At 40.3% G+C, this 18,803-nt stretch overlaps 2 protein-coding genes and 1 long non-coding RNA gene across 10 annotated transcripts in view; 2 read left to right on the forward strand and 1 right to left on the reverse strand.

Moving 5' to 3' along the window:
• The window catches only part of LOC135184463 (neural-cadherin-like), a 63,392-nt gene extending 50,450 nt beyond the window's left edge, over positions 1 to 12,942 (forward strand). Inside the window, exons 28-34 of the mRNA XM_064160266.1 lie at positions 452 to 618; positions 1,235 to 1,499; positions 3,142 to 3,322; positions 4,299 to 4,543; positions 6,852 to 7,006; positions 10,408 to 11,400; positions 11,431 to 12,942. Coding sequence (XP_064016336.1) covers positions 452 to 618; positions 1,235 to 1,499; positions 3,142 to 3,322; positions 4,299 to 4,543; positions 6,852 to 7,006; positions 10,408 to 10,821 — 1,427 coding nt within the window. The 3' untranslated portion in view covers positions 10,822 to 11,400; positions 11,431 to 12,942. The remainder of the gene's footprint in view (positions 1 to 451; positions 619 to 1,234; positions 1,500 to 3,141; positions 3,323 to 4,298; positions 4,544 to 6,851; positions 7,007 to 10,407; positions 11,401 to 11,430) is intronic.
• DPY19L3 (dpy-19 like C-mannosyltransferase 3) overlaps positions 1,917 to 18,803 on the reverse strand; it is a 48,920-nt gene continuing 32,033 nt past the window's right edge. For 3 of the 7 annotated variants that reach the window (XM_064160262.1, XM_064160263.1, XM_064160264.1), the window contains one exon: positions 15,013 to 18,464. In XM_064160262.1, coding sequence (XP_064016332.1) covers positions 18,303 to 18,464 — 162 coding nt within the window. In that variant the 3' untranslated portion in view covers positions 15,013 to 18,302. The other 4 variants (XR_010306035.1, XR_010306033.1, XR_010306032.1 and 1 more) reach the window with 4 other exon arrangements.
• Positions 15,850 to 18,803, forward strand: part of LOC135184464 (uncharacterized) — a 29,158-nt gene continuing 26,204 nt past the window's right edge. For both annotated transcript variants that reach the window (XR_010306039.1, XR_010306038.1), the window contains exon 1: positions 15,850 to 15,931. This is a non-coding gene — a long non-coding RNA (uncharacterized LOC135184464). The remainder of the gene's footprint in view (positions 15,932 to 18,803) is intronic.

Genomic DNA, 18,803 nt, shown 5'->3' on the forward strand with positions numbered 1-18,803 from the left:
GAAGAGACTTAAGGATCTGTGTTTTGGTGTCATAAGATCTTTTCTGTAGCCCTTGTGGAGTCAAAGTTTGCAGCAAAAAGCTATCTGTAAGGTAGCAGGGTGTGAAAATTGGTTGTAGTACTTAATACTTTGTCTACTTTGTTTTGTTTTGGTCAGAGCTTCTGCTTTCATACTGTCATACAGTAAGGGTACTGTTAAGGAGAAGCATTAGCAGGGTCAAGTTAGGAGGGAAATCATCTCTTTACAGAGGAAGATCAAGTGCAAGAGCAGCTGCAGAAGTCATGGAAGTGGACAAAGGGACGCATGCCAAAAGACAAGTTTTGTCTCATGGGTCCCTGCTGTGCATTACAGTTTTTTTCCTTTTACTTTCAGGTCTTACTACAAAAATAATGGAGAAAATATTTTCCTTTCCTTATGAAATGGTTTAAAGGTTTTTATCCTGTCTTTGTAGTTTCCAAAGAATACACCTTTGGGCCAGGAAGTCACATTCGCTATCAGCTTCCCGTCAGTGTGCCTGCCCGTAGGACGCAGTTTGAAGCTATGATTAGGACTCGGCAGCCTGACAGCGTCATCACCAGCATGTTGTCTCGAAATAAGGATGAACACATCACCCTACAGGTGAGCAAGGCATTCCAGCCAGTAATAGCATTAAGTTAGATCCGTGCCAGTGAGTACTTAGCCCAGAAAAACGTTAGATAAAGAGTTGGAAATGGAACTGAAACAGAGTAGGATTGGTAAGGTGTCTACTCTGGCATCCTATTCAGTCACAGTCACAAGCGGCCAATGCTGCATAGTTCAGACCCTGCCAGGAATGATGCCTGTAGCACTTGTAACGGTGTCAGACTCTGAGAGTGATAACCTGTTATTGTATACAGACCACTGCCATCTCTTCAGATCAGCTGCTTTGAGCAGTGGTGTAGAAATGATGCACCAGATTCTCAAACGTTTCAAGAGCCCCATTCATTTGTCTGAAAGAAGCAGGGTAAAATTACCCTGAGTGAAACACATAGTGCTGTCAGTACCCTGCTAACAGTATTTGGCTTGTCTAGTCTGGTAGCACCCAAACCATCTTCATATTACGCTGTATGTGCACTGTAAACTTACCCTAAATGAAATGCCTTAGGACTGATAATTACATACAAATCTTAGTTCAAGTAACATGAAAGTTACAGATCAATTCAAAATGTCAGGTGGTGACTTTTTCTTTCTTACTACTTTGTTAATTTGTCCCAAGATTGTTCAGGGATTCTTAATGGTCTCATACAATCTGGGTGATGGAGACTACTCTGTAAGCCTTCCCTCCTACCATGTTGATAATGGTGAATGGCATCATATCACACTGGAGAGAAATGAAAATGAATTTACTCTTCGCCTTTATGAAGGAGGTGGGAGGAGAGAAATTCTGAAAGCAGCAGGAGCATACAAAGAGATTGTGATTGACCCCAGCAGCTTGGTCCTTGGAAACACCTACCCATTCAATCAAAACAAGAGTTTTCAAGGTAAGGAATTCCTCATCTCAGTGTTTAGGATATGGACACATGAAAATGGTGTATTGGTACTGCATGGGCACTTGTGTAAGAAGCTTTCTTGTTTCTATAGAGCCCAAAGGAAACAGGCTTCTTGCGTGGCACTTTGCAACAGGGACAGATAAAATCTGCTGACAAGGAAAAAGGTACAGCAGAGGATTATGTGCAAATACTGTTGGCTTGTTCACAGTGCACGTAAAGCATTTGTAACTGGAGATCCACAGGCATCTCCCAGGTGGACTGTGAATGGCTTATTGCATTATTTACACAGAACTGGTTCATTGCTTGGTTCTGTCCAGACCATTCAGCAGCTGTGCTTTCCAACCAAACACATATGACTGGATTGTACAGTCACTCTCTTGAAACATTAACTAAAATTAGAAATGGTTTACTGAATTAGAGCTAACAATTGAATTTTTAGGAACTGAGTGGCTTCCAGCTTGGAAATGCAATAGTTACACAAAGGCAGGGTGGGTTTGGACTAGATGATCTTTCAAGGTCACTTCCAGCCCCTTACATTCTGTGATTCTGTGAAGAGGAAACATAGAGAAATGAGAGTTAAGATATCCTGTAAGAACCTTTTACTCTGTCCTCAGTTCATATAAAAGTAAGTAATGCACAAGTACACAGCACATCCTTTGTATTGACCAGGAAGACACACATTACTTGGTTAGATGTGCCTGGTATCTGTCTGTCTCCTCTCTCTCCCATGCCTTTCCCCTCTTCAGCCACATTCTAGTAAATCTATTTGATCAAGGTGCAATTTTTCACCAGTAAAAAGTATTCCAGTGATCAACACAGAAGTGGAATGAGAAAACATAAAACATATGTGCATTAAATAGAGTAACAACTTAGAACCAAAGTGTATCACAAATTATGTAGAAAACTACTGTTCTGTTTCATTAGAAGCATTCCAATGACTAAAGTTTATGCTGAGAACTAGGGGCTATATTTTTGATTTTTATTTGTAGGCATAATAGTTAAATAGATGGAAAAAGTCAAATGGTTACATGAAGGTCATTAATTGGTACAATTACTGTTGCTATTAAGCAGCTGAAACTTTCAAGAGTTTGAAGTTGTAAAATGCACTTAATTCATTGAGGCATATGTTTTTATCTTGAGGCATCTTGTGCGCAGAAATTAATGCCACACATCTTCAGCACAAAACTTCTATCAGTGACCCAAGGCTGTTTCACTGTTACTTGTGGTTTTCTCTTCATAAAGTTAAGCTGTAAGCTATAACTGAAACTGAAGACAAATTTATACTGATACACATTGAAGAATATAACAGATTTGGACTTTTCTAGTGAAAACCTAGTGAAAGGGTATGTGTTCAGCAGAACACATCTGTGTCTTGAACACACACACACACACACAGAGATAGAGGTCTGCACAGCACTTGGGTCTTGTGGAAAACATTGGAAATCTTAATGAAAACTTAAATCAGTCAGAAAATGGAGAATGACACCATGGAAGTTGAGGTAAAAATCCAGTCCTAGATTTAAACCTTGGTAGTCCAGGTCCTTTGTTAAACATAAACTGCCAAATCTTACAGCTGCTTCAAATCATTCTTGCTGAATTGCTTTTAAAACAGTCTCTTTTTGCCTTGCCTCAGGATGTATGAAGGATGTCAGATTTAATAACTACATGATCCCTCTGGATACTCATGTGAAGGAGCTGGTGTCAGTACTGAGTGCCCAAGGTGTCAAAGAAGGCTGTTCTTCAGAGGCTTGTAGGAATAACCCTTGTAACCAGGAATTTATTTGTATTGACTTGTGGATGATGCATGAATGCAGGTAATTGGTGGAAGTAAAAGCATGAAACCCTCCAGATTCAGGTAGGAAAGGGTGGATGCTGCTTGAGTGTGCAAGTTGAAGGTTGCCACTGGCAATCTCATCAAACTGGTTGAACTGCAGTGGAACGCCAAGCTGGAAGCTTGCAGAAGGCACCAAGTTACTTAAAGAACAGTGGCCTTTTAGATCCTGCCCGTAGCTGATGTAAATCACCACATCTCCTTTGATTCTGTAACAATTTCTCCTGACTGTCTTAATGGAAAACATGTAAAGAATAGTGGCAAATCCAGAATGTTTGTAAGCCTTGAAAACCAGGCAAAGAGGGAGGCGTTGGCTGGAGTGGGATGGAGTGCTAGCATGGCTAGGCTGGCTTCTGGATCTTGTGCTGTGCAGTGGAGCTGTGCTTTCTTTTGTTAGTGTCTGACTTCTTACACTGTCTTAAGCTGTGACCTCTGTTCCCTTACAGGCCACGCAAGTTGAATCAGAAGCACCACATCAGAAAGCTTCAGAGTTCTTGTGTGTGTCTGGGGCTTAGCTTAGGACAACACTAGCTCAAGTTAGTTGTGCCATGAAAAAGTACACTTTAAGTGCTACTGACTGCCACTGTCCACACAAATGGAGTTTTCTAGACACTTTTCTTTTTTCCCCTTGATATTCACTGTGATGGAAACAGAAAGAACACAGCATAGCTTGTCCTGCCTAGACAGAATTGCAAACCTTAATCCAGCTACTTCTTCATGGGTAATCTTGCAGTAGCCAGTGGAGCTACCTGAGTTCTGAAAGCCCCCAGACATAAGGGTTTAATGTTGTGGAGCTCATTGTAGCCTGGCTGCTTTAGGAATCCTGTAGTTATTCTAAGCAGTTTACTTTTAATAGCTACTTCAGGAGCTGTACCTAATGTGTCATCAAAGACTGGTTTAAAATCTTAAATGCTGTCTTTCATGCTTACTTTTCTCAGAGTCTGCCCTTGTCTTTTCAGCTGCCCTCCAGGACACATGATCGCGGAGAATGCCACTGGCAGACAGTGTGTCTACACCGCCTGTGCCAAGAGGCCCTGTCACTATGGCACCTGCATCTCGCAGTCACCAACCAAGTTCCAGTGTCACTGCCCTGATGGCTATACTGGGCGGAACTGTGAAATCACACTGGCGATCTTCCACAAGGATACTGGCCTGAGCTTTAGTTCCATGTTTGCCATCTGCATTTGCTTTTTGGCACTGTTAGGTAGTTATGGCAACTACATCTTGTATTACCTTTGGTGAACTCATTTATCTGTCTTGTCCTGAATAGTTCTCATCTCATCCTTCTGCTGAAAAACTCAGTTTCCTAATGGAGACTTGACTCTGCCTTCATTTCTTTGCCATCAGTAACTTCTCACCCCTGTGAGCGTGTGTTGCTGAGTGAGTCATCATCTGTGAACTATGGGAAGTCCTTGCATTTTTATTTTCTGCACATTTTCACTTCATTGCTAAGGAACTGTTCAGATGCATAATTGGAAGCAAATTCAATTGAACAGCAAGAGTGGAAATTGCTGCCAGATAAGCACTGCTTAAAATACTACTGAGCATGGAACAGATTTTTGTGTCTAGGAGGAATGCACTGTCTGATAGGAATACACTTGGTCAGGCAGGAGCAGCCTCTCACGTTTGACCAGTTGTGTCACAGCTCCTAACAGCTGCTTTTGGCTTCCTCAGTCATTTTCAGGCTGAGGTACTTGGTCTCAAAGAGGAAAAAGGGGCATTGTGGACTGTTTTGAAGCCACCTGTGTAGCTACTTGAAATACCATCATTTTCCCCAGCTCTGCTAAATAATGTTTGCCATGCAAATATGAACAGCAAATAACCTGGGAAGCTAACTGTTTTCACAGCTTTTGGAATCCCAGTAGCTGAGGTTAACAGACCATTGTGTTAAAGGCGGGGGTTTGGCTGTGTCAGAGGACTTTCATTGTGAGCCGACCTTGTATGGCTGCCTCTACTTGACTGCAAAAACTTCCTGTGGCTAATAATCCTGCTAATCTTTCAGGTCAGAGTTATGAGCAAAAAAACAAGTGGTGCATGTTGTGAAAATTGCAGTTGATATGGTTAGCAATGGCACTGTCACACAACTGTAACTGCTGCTAGGAGAACTGTGAATAAAATTCCTTGCTGTCAAGATTTCAGATGCTCTTTCTCTTATGCAGCCTCTAGAAGGTGGTCATGCATGTAGTGATTAATTAATGCAGGTTTAGTTATAAATGTATACATTTCCAATATGTTAGAAAAGTTGCTTTTCTTATTACATATATGAAGCTCAAGTAAATCAATATTGTGGTGGCTTCACATTGGTTTCATATCACGTGAAACTCCCCCATCCCTCCCTGCCACAACAGAACTTCAACTCATTTTGTTCAGTTAAAGACATTGGAGCTTGCAGCAGCCTTAGGTCTAATTCTTAGCTCAAAGAAACAATGACCTTCATAGAATGCTTTTAATGGTAGCTCAAGATTCTGAGCACAGAACAGGATTGGTCTCTATGTGGAAGAGATCTTTGGTGGGGTACTTCTGGTTTTACACTCTTTGGACCATGGGCTGTATTCACCATAAGCTTTAGCGTTCTACTGGTGATCATAGTGAAAGGAGTAATGTACATTTAAACCCTTGTTAAGTATGTCAAAATGAGCTCAGTTAAAAACAAAAATTGCCAAGAAGTCACCATGTGTGAAAATCTGTGTGGCACATTATGTTAATGGGGAGGCATGGAGGAAGAGGTAAATGCACACCTTGGTTCAGCTTCAAGGGTGTAGCTGCACAGCGCAGTGCAGAGCATGGACCTGTGTGCACTACTTGAAGACCCACTGACATCCAGATGCTGCTGCAATGCACTGTGCTCTGCCATGCAGATTTCTAAGAGATTCTGGTCTCTTTAATTCACTGATAGAGAATTGGCAGTGGTTCAAGGTATGCAGTATGGTTTGAGGACTTGCTAAGAGCTTCTGTCAGTTTCTGTAGAGTTGGTAACCCATTGGTGTGCAAGTTTCTGTTTACTTAGTAATTCTACTTACCCAGTGTTGAGTCTTTCCAACTGTCAGTGTGTGAAATGCACCTAAGCATTTAACAAAAATGTTTAAATTCATGGATGTTAAGGTAAAATGTGCCTGATTTTTTTTTCCTAATAGAATGTATAAAAGTAATTCCCTCTTTTATCTCATGCCCTCTCATGCTTCATTTCTGTGTATCTCTTACTGTCAACACATCCTTACTGAAGTCCTGCCCCTTTGTGTGCATTTTTACTTGACATTAAATGCTCGGTCTCTGAGCACCAGTTGGGTTGTTCAGTTCTTTGACAACTTCAAGGTTGTCTTTTAAAGGGCATTTAAAATGCTCTTTAAAGGCCTTCTGTCTCTGTTCACTTGTAACCACATTCAGCATTTGGTGAGAAACACAAAACTAGAGCCTTAGGGCTCTGGCTGCAAAGCAGTGCTGCAGCACTGCTGTCCACAAGGTTTTATTTGTTTCTGAATGATGCTCTGGTTTGCTCCTGTGTGTTTGCACAGCTCTCTTCAGCGCTATATTCCTTTGGGCTCGCTGGAAGACACAGAAGGGCCTGAATGGAGGAGTTTACCAGGTATCTGCACATCATGAGGATTTGGAGGACATCAGAGAAAATATCCTCAACTACAATGAAGAAGGTGGTGGGGAACAAGATGAAGTAAGGATCACTGTGCTAATGAAAGTGTATTTTATGTTTTGCCTTTATAACTGAGGACCTTAACCTTTATTTTGCTGATTCATTACTGCTATTGGTAGGTGACTTACTTGCAAGGTTATGCACACAAGAGTGGGTGCATGTTTCTTAAGTAGACATAAGTGCCTATCAATTTTTAATTTGTCTTAAAGCAAGTGTTCCTATGTGCACATTTAAAAGTGCTTGTAGAGTGGGGTTAGCACTAAAAAGCTAACAACTGATGGGCTTGGTTTCACGGCTGAGAAGCCAGTGAGGTTCTCAGTGGTAATTCCTGCTGTAGCACTGAGGGCTTGACTGAGCCTGACGTGAACTGTTCCTTGTGGACAGTCTCTTTCTGGAGACTGTAGCAGCAGTTTTCAGACTTGAATTGTTAAGAAAGCAAGGTTCTACATTTGCTCCTCCTAAGCCCTGTAGCACAGAGTGGTTGTAGAAGAAGCTTCCTGCATTTTTTTGGAGAGAAATGAACTATTGAACACAACTGTGCTTATACTTAGAGCAGACCAGATTATACCCAAAATTGGTAATACTAACATTTCTGCTGTTTGAAGGATTTCTGCTTGTCAGTTTAAGCCAGAACTTTGACATAAACCTGCAGATGTTGTAGATGAGCAGTTTAAATAGATCATTTGCTGATCCACAGGCATTTGCTATGCTTAAAAAAGGTAAGGAACTTCACTGCCACCTTTGAAACTGTTCATTTCATAGATTCAAAGATGGTATGATTTTACAGGGGTAATAAGAGGAGGCCACTATTGTGATGGGTCAAAAAAACCCAGTGATTTAAAAAAAAAAGTGATCTGTCCCAAAAATTTCAGTATCTTCAAGGATTTTGTTAGAAAATATAGACTAGATTTTAAAAGCCACCTGAGAAAATATTCTTACTAGTAGAGCATCCCTTGTTTCTTAATGAATTAGTATGAACATAATAACTCCAGGGACATATCCATGTGATAACATAGTTCTATGCATACATCCTGCTGCTGTTACTCAGATTAACTTTCTCTGCAATACTTTGCAGTTTTATACACAGAATGTCTGTAGACTGAGGAAATCCACACTTACTGTATGACATGTTTGATTACATTCAGGGAGTTCTTAAAATGTACTCTTTATTTTAAGCAGTGAAATCAAATTAGTGACTTGATCCTCATCTGAAGCTATTGCTCTGTCTTGAGGCAATGCTGCCTGGAGTGAAGCCTCTGCATGTTCTGTATATTGCTCCTAAACAGGATCTTGAGGACGCTGGGACAGGAGAGTTTTGGTTGTGTAATATTAGCACAGGGTAGGACTATGTGGATAAGAAGCTGTCTTACCAAGGAGTTTCTGCACCTGAAATAAGTAAAATTGTCCTCAGAGGAATTATGAGTCCATTACAATTGTACTAACTTTGTGTACTGTTGAGTGTATGTCTAACACATCAAAACACCAGGTGTTGTTAAAAGCTAACTCTGAAGCTAGAGGCAAGGATCGACTGGGCTTTGTAGCTGCTGACCAGGGATGGGCTATAATCAGAAGTGTTATTGTAATGAACAACTAACAGCAGTGAAGGATGATTTTAATAGCACCCAGTTCAGCAAGGAGATGATTCTCAAATCTGTATTTGGACAAATTCCCATTTAAATTTCCTCTATGAAAAGTTACCATCTTTCTTCACCTTTCCTGAAAGGGTCACCAGTAAGGGTTGCCACGCCACTGTAAGATGCTCACTGCGAGATCATACTGTAGCTTGCGCTTACTTAGAACATGTCTAAGATAGACAGCTGCACTGTAGGTCTCACATTGCTCATCACTAACAGTGCTTAGCCTCTGGATGAATAGAAATAAGCAGCTACGTGGTGTTACAGTCCTGTCACAAACCTCTTCTGCCACTTGCATGGCTTCTTGCTTTTAAAGCAGTTCTCTGTCCCTGACTGAAATTCAGCAAAACTCTCCAAGATCACCTAGGTTAATCTGTTGGAAAATGGTTATGTGAGAGAATCAATGTAATCTTCTGGAAAGTGCTGCTTTGAAAGCTGTGTCATTGGTGGCTGCTATTCAGATGAATAGCATAAGCAATACAAATAATTACTTGTTTGCCCTAATGAATTCTCTCTCAGCCTGTCAGCAGCTTTCTTTGGCCTGTAAATCCAGAGAAACTATTTGAGAGATCCTATGCACATAATCTAAGATGGTGCTCAAAACATGAAGCGAGAATGCTGTGTGTTGTTTCCAGTAGGAGCTTTATCACTTGGCTGAAGATAAAAAGCACATTGGCTCAATGTCACATTATAGCTATGTTGTGTCTCTTACTGAGCCTGTTGCAGCACCTACTCCCTGAATGCAGTAAAGCTGAGAGGTAAAGGACTACAGCAGCATGGACAGTGATCTTTAGTTGTAACTTAGGGAAATACATTTATGCTGTCATTTAAATGCAGAAACTGAATTTAGGCACAATGTAAGTCATCTGCTTGCAGTTCAGTAATTAAAAGGCCAGGTTTTCTAGGAGTCTAACCTCAGAGGTCACTAGCTAAGAATTCCAGTGGCAAATGCCACAGTTCACTAGAGTCTCTCATTCCTAATGGGCTACTGTGGACCAGCCTGAACCATCTCTATCTGTATTCCTGTCCCTCATGTTTTTCTAGACCTCTGGAATGTGGGAAGGTGAAGGAAGGTGAAGGATGCTGTAGGACAACACTTTCCTTGCTTTCAGCTGGTGTAAAGACTTTGATCAGTTAATTCAATTAACACGTATGGTGTTGGTAGCTTTACTGACAGAAGTTGAACTTCAAGACCTGCAGCGTGGACACCATTAAGTGCTTCTGCACAAGGAGGAGAACTGTTTTTAATTATGTTTTTGGTAATAGGTAGTTATTTGGCTTGCCTAGTCATGCCCTTTCCAGTTAACACAACTAGCTTTCTTCCACAGACTAACAGAACTTTAGCAGAAACTTTTAACAGTAGATGTTTGAAGTACTAATGCAGAAAGGTTTCCTTTAACATGCTGTTTGTGAATATCTTTTCTCACCTTTGTTGCCAGCCTTGGCATCGGTGTTTAATGATGATAAAATATTCAGATCTGAATTTCAGAACTAAGTCTGGGGCTTTTGCTGTCATTTAAATTCAGCTTACAGTAATAAATTAGACTGTATTGTGAACCTCACTGTAGTAGTGCAGGCTGCGCGGCTGTTGCCCATGCATTCTCTTCTGCTTAGTGGGTTTGGCTTTAAGTGCACTGTAGGAGGCAGAGCTGGCTGAACAAACCAGTCCTTTTTATGTTCACACCAACCAAACTGCTTTGGCATTGTTCCTTCTTTATTTCCACTAAAATGGGAAATTTTAGGGGCTAAGGAGAATATTAACCTTCTGTGAATGGTTTCTCACCCCAGGATGCATACAACATCGCAGAACTGCAGGTGTCTATCCAAACCAGCCCAGCCTATTCCCTCCACATGAAGAAAGAAAAAGCAACAAACCTCAGCAGTTTCTTTAGCGATGCATCCCCAGGCGTGCCGGAGCAGACCAAGATGTCAGTGACTACAGCAACCTCTTTTACTAGCACAGACTTTGGTCAGTACTTGTCAGATGTTGTCAGAGATGCCGACCATCATCCCCAGGCTGTGCCCCAAGACTCACTGCAGGTTTTCTGCACCGAAGGAGAAGGCTCAGTTGCTGGCAGTCTGAGTACCCTGAGCTCCTCTGGACTGGATGAGGGTATTGTATATGATGACATCAGAGAGTGGGGACCAAAGTTTGAGAAACTAAGTGAACTGTACTCACATGTAAATGCAGAACACCTGTAGATCACCAGGTCTACTATTTTAGAAGTTTTGGAAGCAGGGGTGGAGGACAGGTTTTCATGCTTCTGCTATCTACTCCCCCACTCCTTTTTTTCCCCCCTATTATGGTAGGCAGTCAGATTCCCACGACTGAGCCACGCTTTGCTTATCGTGGGGCATTCTGGATATTTACATTTGGGGCTAACAAACTTACTGGGAAGAATAAAGGGAGAACTTGGGGTACTCAGCCATTCACATACAGTGTTTAAGAAGTAAACATGGGGTTTTTGGTAACTAATGGACTCTTTGAGAGATCCTATGCACATAATCTAAGATGGTGCTCAAAACATGAAGCATGCTGTGTGTTCTGTTTCCAGTAGGAGCTTTAGCACTTAGCTGAAGACAAAAAGCACATTGGCTCAATGTCACATTATAGCTATGTTGTGTCTCTTACTGAGCCTGTTGCAGCACCTACTCCCTGAATGCAGTAAAGCTGAGAGGTAAAGGACTACAGCAGCATGGACAGTGATCTTTAGTTGTAACTTAAGGAAGTACATTTATGCTGTCATTTAAATGGAGAAACTGAATTTAGGCACAATGTAAGTCATCTGCTTGCAGTTCAGTAATTAGAAGGTCAGGTTTTCTAGGAGTCTAACCTCAGAGGTCACTGCCACAGTTCACTAGTCTCTCATTCCTAATGGGCTACTATGGACCAGCCTGAACCACCTCTATCTGTATTCCTGTCCCTCATGTTTTTCTAGACCTCCTTTTGTAGAGGCATTGCAAGAATGAGGTTTGAGGGGCTGCAGACTATAGAAGCAGTGACCAACTACTTGTGTAGCCAAGTAATGTCTTTCCAGGAAAAGCTGACTGGGAATACAGATGCATTTTCAATTAAGGAAAAACCCAACATCCCTTGGATATTGTCAGAACTCCTTGGGTTTTTAGGCTACAGAAGACTGAAGGTCTTTGGTGTATCCAATTAAAATCCTGTGATAAACAAAACCCTGCCAAAAGCTTGATTTGAAGGCATTACTCTTTCTAAAGTCCATGAATTAATGACAGCATGTAACAATATAGGCCTCCCTCAGATACATTTTAGTAGAGAATCATAATAAGCTGGGGACAGAGAAACACAGGGAAAAGCAGCAGCAAGTTGCAGAGGGAGGAATATTATGCTTTAACTTAAAAGGCCTGGAAAAGGTCCAGCTAGTGTTCTGAATGTCTTTGCCTAACCTTGACTATAGTTGGAAAGGAGATCCCATAAAATTAATGCTGATTAAAAAAAAATTGCCACTTCTTGGATATATGAATGGAGTAAAGTGCAGCAAGAACATAATCTTATTTTGTGCTGTTTCTGTATTAAAATACATAAATTGCATTTAATCTCATCAGCTGAAAATAGGAATAAAATATAGATCTAAGATAACTCATTAAAAGAAAACAAACCAGTCTGTTAGAAGAGACATTAAAACTGTTTTCCTTACAGTTACATCAGTAGCTTGTTTTGGCAAGTCTGCCTGTAACTTAAATATATACATACATATATATATACACACACACACATATATTAAAAAAACACATAAATAGGTCAATGTAGTCTGCTGGCAAGATGAATTTGTACCTTTTCCAAATGAAACATCCTTGCAGTATCTTGTTCTTCTGTGCTTTTGGGACACACTTGGGAAAACTGGAAGCATGCCAACAGCCAGTGGCTACATGCTGCAGATGTAGCATTTTCATCTGGAAGAGCTAAATGCTGTTTTCCCCCATGCCTTGGTTTTGAGTCACAGGTCATATAAAGTCTTTGATTTTGTAATTTGATTAGCTGTGAGGAAACTCAGACTACACTGCCTTGCAGTGTTTACAAGTCAGGTATGTTAGCTTCTGTGCTTCATGATCGTAGCAGAAATGAACAGGACATTGAAAATGAAGTAAATGTATTATACAAAGACCAAATAGCAGTAATTTTGTCTGCATAATTTGTGTTCTTTCCATAGCTATGGATATGCTCCCATTTTGTCTGGTTTTATTTTAATTTGCTTGTATGTTAAGTTCCTTGGGGTAAGGACTACTTTTATTTGCTTGTACAGTGTCATGTGTATCTAAGGCACCATACTCGGATAATAAACTTTCTTACACATATTTAAGGTCTCTTCCTTCCATATACTTAAGGTTGGACCCTGCAGAATTATTTCTCAGCTTTGATCAGCTACATCCACAGCCACAAGTCATGCAAGCTGTTCTGCCTGAAAAGCCAAAAGAAGCAGCAGTTGGTTCTCACCAAGGTGTCGACTCAAGCTCTACACACTCACAAGACGTTACCATTTTGGGGTTCAGACGGCTGCAGCTGGCTGGGGCCACAGACCAGGTTGTTTTTCAGACACCCACAGGCTTTTTGCCTATTGCATGGTTGTGGTTTTTGCAACAGGCAGACAATTAATCTAAGAAGGAAGAACTTCTTAGTTTTATATTCATTAGAATCACCCAAGTTGTGTTACCCATAGTATAACAATTCCCACATGTATATCAAATTGAGGTTTACAACGGAATGCTGTTGGCAGGGGTGTTTGTGGGGCTTTGCTTTAAATGTGTCAGTTAAAACACATTACATCTGGGAAAAAAATTGTGACAATTCACTATTGTTCTGTAGCCTGGTAACTGAGAGCACAGAGGCAGATGGGTTGTGCAGTCACAGCTGCAGAGTTGCTGAGGTTGAGATGTCTCCTATGACCAATCCCAAATAGGAAACTTGGAAGCCATCCTGAAGCTGCTGCTCTACCACTGCTTTTTCCCCTATTACAGCTATGGCACTGATGTTTAAGGAAACATAGAGTAACAACCACAACTTGATGCTGCTCCTGCAACTGCAGTTAGCCATACATCTTACAGCATGTCCAGCATAAAAGCTTAGACAACATTTTCAAAACTGCTAAAGGACCTCATGTAGATACAGTCTCAGTAATAGGACATACCTGCAGCTGTCATGCTCTATTAAAAACTACTTTTCATCCTTCTAAGGATTACTAATTAATCCACTTAATTTACATGCTGCTCTTCTAATTACTGTGCAATTGCTCACCTTCTATCTTCACTTGTTCTGCACTTCTACACACAAACACTTCAGTACCTCTACAAAAAAGCTTATTGCAGCATAGCAGTACCACCATTCCAGACTAGAACAGCTGGCTTGACAACAGACAGTTCTGCAAGGGGTGAGGAGGGTGGGAAAAAAAAAAGAGGGAATAACAGTAATAATAAGAAAAATCACTGGGTCCCTAGGTAGTAGGATTTTCAGTAATCTGGTTCTTTCAGTAATCTTCTTCCACGTTCTTTAAACATGTAGCAAGAACATTTTATTTAGTATAAAATATTTGTAAAGGTCTGAAATTTAAGTAATCATATGGATATTAGTATTTAATCCGTCTGCCTGTCAAGTACATTAATCTTGGTGGTTTTCCCTATTTTAAACAACATTCCAAGCACATAACATGTAGCCAAGCCATGTGAAAGCTGATTGTCCTTAGGTTTGACCTAGTGGCTTGTACTAGCACGTTCAGAAGGGAGACATTGGCTGCAAAAGGAGCAGGATTAGGTGAACAGAAGAAACTCGAGCATTTTCTTATGTAAAAGAAATGCTAAAAACCATGGCCAGTTCCTGGGGATTTAATTAACCAGCTTACATCACTTGACAAAACTTCCTCCAACCTCCCTTTGAGAGCAGTACCACACATAAAGTGACTGCACTCTGGCATCACAACTGAGAAAAAGACATGCCAGGCAGTTGTAGGTACAGCTGTGCACATCCTGCTTGTCCCTGCCACACTAACACCAAGACTTCTAAAAGCTTACTTATGTCAGGACATCCTGGTTCAAATACAAGACTTGGTAATATGTGCTTTGCTTCATTGATTAAGAATGCTAAAGCTTGAGCTACAATGCAAAAACGAGCAGAACCCTAATGGTCAAAGCAAATGGTACTTACTTAAATGGGAAAAATGCCTCAGTCTAGTGATGGGGAAAATCATGACCAACACACCTTTAATTTGTAACAGAGAGGTCCAGCAAGCTGTTAAAATACAAAGATGATTCAGAGTTACTGCTATATGCAACGGACAAGCTTGAGGAAAGTCAAAACTTTACTTTCCTCCTTACGGACTGAAGTGAAGCTGCTCCTTCCTCAGTCCATCCCAAGATAAAAGCAACCAAAACCTGTTATTCAAACGACACAATTTATTTAGTATACAAGAGTCATTACATCTCTTTACAACAACGTATTATAAAAGAACTATGTTAGACCTCACCGGCAGAACATGGAGACAAGTAATGAAAATACGGATCTCAAAGGCTTTTCTCCCCTAAAAACACTCTGGCTACTTGATAACATCTTGTCTCTGCAATCTAAAAGAGCTCCATAATTCATACCACAATTCCATCAGTAATGCACCCCTTAGAAGGCCTTACAGACAACAGGCAGCATACACAAGTCATGATGGTGACATTCTCATTGCTAACCCTTTGCAAGACCAGTAAATGCATTGCCACAAGGGCTGTTCCCCGGGGCTGGATCATACTTTATACAATGAAACAGTGATGCCACAGCAACCACTTGGAAATAAGGTGCATTGGGATGACACAGCTCAGGAACAGGTAGTTGTTAAAAAAAAAAAGTCACATTCTTAATGCAAATAAGACAACAAGGACACAGGAAATAGAGAAAACAATTACCAGCAACTAATACACCACCTACTTCCTAGAAGTCGTAGACTCTTACAGCCCACAGCTGATCAGGAAACACAGCCCCACACCTCAGCCAGCACTGATTACTCACCACTGCTCCAGCCTTCTCCAGCATGCTTTGCTCTAGCAGGCAAGCCTTTAAATGAGGGACAGAGAAGCAGTTGCTTCCTCTCTCCAAATGCTGTGTTGGTGTGTGCTGCTTTCTCCTGAGCAACTAAGGGACTTTGTTCCTTGGCATTTCTATCTTACTGCTTTAAGGAGACCAGTCTTTTGGATTCTGCACCACATGGCCATGAAATACATCCTGTCCTTCAGCATTACATCTTTCTGCCACAGGAACTGCTCCTTAAAAGTGCCACAAGCTGGCTGGGCTTTGAAGACTGAATGGCAATAGGTGAGCAAGCTTTGTATCTAATACTTAAAATGTCTGGTGTGCTTCTTTGGGAGAGGTTTGTGTGGCACAAAGAAAGTAGGTTACTGTGGTGGTTCTGCATCAGTTATGCTTTCCCAAGACCAACAGTAGTTTTTAAAACATTGTTGAAAGAAAAAGGACAAAAGCAAACAAAATTTTTTTTGCCCTTTATAGTCCTTACAAAAAGTTTACAATTCTCCTTTGGCAACATCAGAGATGGTGCTTTTAAAAAAAGTCTGTTTAAAAATCATTACTGTTATGGTCAGGGCTTCTTGGTCTCAACATTACTTGCAAGTAAATTCTGAAAATGAGCTATCTCATTTCAGTCAGAGGACAGTCACTGCACCTTCAAATAAAGATACAACCACATTTTAAAATAGGACAATACAGCTGAGACATACTTCACCTTACGTGTGCTTGTTTTCAATTACTGTAAGGCACTCATTGAGGAATTCACTGACCCATGCTTTCAGCAAGAACAAGCATGCATCATTACAGCCTAATTAAAGTTTTAATACTGATTAAAATGTTTTATTATTGTATTATGTTAAACTGCAGTGGTCTCCAACCTCATTAAGGGATACAAGCTAGAAATTACTCAGGAGTTTCAGCTGCTCAGTTTAACAACCTAGCTACTGTCAATGTTTGATTTAAATACTGTCTGATTAAAACACACTTTCCTTTTGTGTTAGAATGAAAATGCAGAAGGAAGTTGAACACTGTTTGATGAGTATTTACTGAATATAAAATTGACCATGTGACATAACCATCTCCATCTCTTCAGTAATTTACCTTAGCACAACTGAAAAGGCAAAACACTTAAATCATTGGAAATGGAACAGAGCTCAGTTGTGAAAGCTAATCTCATTACACATCCTGATTCAATTAAATGTGGAATCTGCGATTGGTAGCACTTTAAGTTCCCTATCATTAGAAATTAATTGCAGTGGCAATTATTATAACTGAGTTTTTGCACAGGCCACAAACACTCCTATAGGTGTTCAAATGTTAATTCAACACTGGCCTAGAGGCACTTGATTATTACAGTTCTGCTTTTCTAAGAAGTAAACTATCCTGGTGGGTGTCTAATTAAAGTCGGAGAGTACTGTTAAGACTTTCAGTCAGATTTAATCTCTAATTTCAGTACAAATCCAAAGCAGTGCTAAAACACAGCAAAAAGCCATGTGTTATCTACATAGCATTTAGAAAGTCAACACAATTGACAAAGTTCTAGCCAGTAAAAAGACAAAGAATACAAACAAATCTCAAAATTCTCAGGATTGTGGCCTGTCTTAATTTTCAAAGATAAATGAAAATAACTGCAGTCCATTTTTGAGGGTAAAGAACAAGGACACAATGGTTTTGTGCTGAAGTATATAGCTTTGTGTCTGAAATAAGTTAAAGCAAAGCTCCAATACTTGAACATATTTAAAATACCTACATTGCTTGCTGATTTTAGAGATGAATTTTTCTTTCGTAAGCTTGGCAGTGCTCAATTTTGGTAGCCTACTGGAATTCACATGGGGAGAAAAGCATCCCCTGTAGTTCAGAAAGCAAATACAGAAATTAGTTTTCTGAGAATTCAAGGTGAGAAATTTGGTTTGTTCTGGGAATTTTACGAGGACACAAACATGCAACATGTATCAAGCATGCTCCAACCCTTACTCTCGTTAGAAATACATTACACTCCGTCATTGAATGCTTAATGTTACAAAGCAGTATGTTTCTGTATCACTAAAAATGCTGGACAATGATTGTTTTACTCTTCAAATGTGTACTGATTCTGCACTCACTGATTCTGCAGTCACACTCACAAACTTGGAAACTCACATCCGCATACACTCCTGAAGAATTAAAAAAAGAGGCACTGAAAGAGCAGTCAAAGAGGATCAGACTGTAAGACAAAAGTTAAATTTTGTGACTATTTTCATGATTCACAAAGGTCATCAGTACTCCTACAGGAGCAGCATGGCCTGCCTTCATTGAATTTCTATCATTTGATGCTAAAAATCCAAACTGCTGAGCAGAACTTCAGAGGCCTGCAGTGGTCATACAAGCTGCTCATTTTGCATGTCTTCCAGTCAGTTAAACTGGAAAATTATTATACCCTAGGTATACAGAAGGTCAGCTTTTCTAACTGAAATGGTCCCTGCTAGCATTTGGTTATGAATCTATGAAAATGCTGGCATCATCAAGAATGTTATCAAACAAAAAAAAAAAAAAAGTCACAATAATTAAACAAGAGACTGTCAATGTTAAATATTTTACAAATGCCTTATGTTTGTAAACTTCTGCATTGTCTACTGTGAATCCTAGCACTGAAATACTGAACTTGAAGCCATGGCTGAAAATGTTATTTATGCTTAGCAAGTTTGTAAACATGGAATGTTTTGTTTTGAAACACTCTAGTGAAGTGTGTGGTGTAAGAAGGCAGACTTTTCTTAATTTCCTCACAGAAGCGAGGATACAATGAAGGTTTCAGATCAGGTTCATTGTCTCCCAAACCATCCATGATCTGTAATGAAATTGAACAGATGTGTGAGATATCTATAGTCAATTCACAGTTACGGGCAATAACAAGAAACTAAAAACAACCTCAGGGATACATTCATAGGGTCAGGCTGATGAGATGTGTTAACAGTGACTGCTTGAAAGTGGGAGAAAAATAATCTTGAAGCAGTTAAGGTTTATAGCATCATCCTGATGATGGAGAAGGCTGATTTCTCAGAGGTACATATCTGCTTTGGCTTATGTGGTCTGCTATGGTTCCACCTTAGCCCCAGAAATACTGAAAAACTCCCCTGACAAAATGCAGTGCTCCAGCAGTCCACTGGTCCTGCAGGAATTGAAGCCA

The sequence above is a fragment of the Pogoniulus pusillus genome, chromosome 20 (assembly GCF_015220805.1).
Source record: "Pogoniulus pusillus isolate bPogPus1 chromosome 20, bPogPus1.pri, whole genome shotgun sequence".
In the NCBI taxonomy this organism is placed as follows: Eukaryota; Metazoa; Chordata; class Aves; order Piciformes; family Lybiidae; genus Pogoniulus; species Pogoniulus pusillus.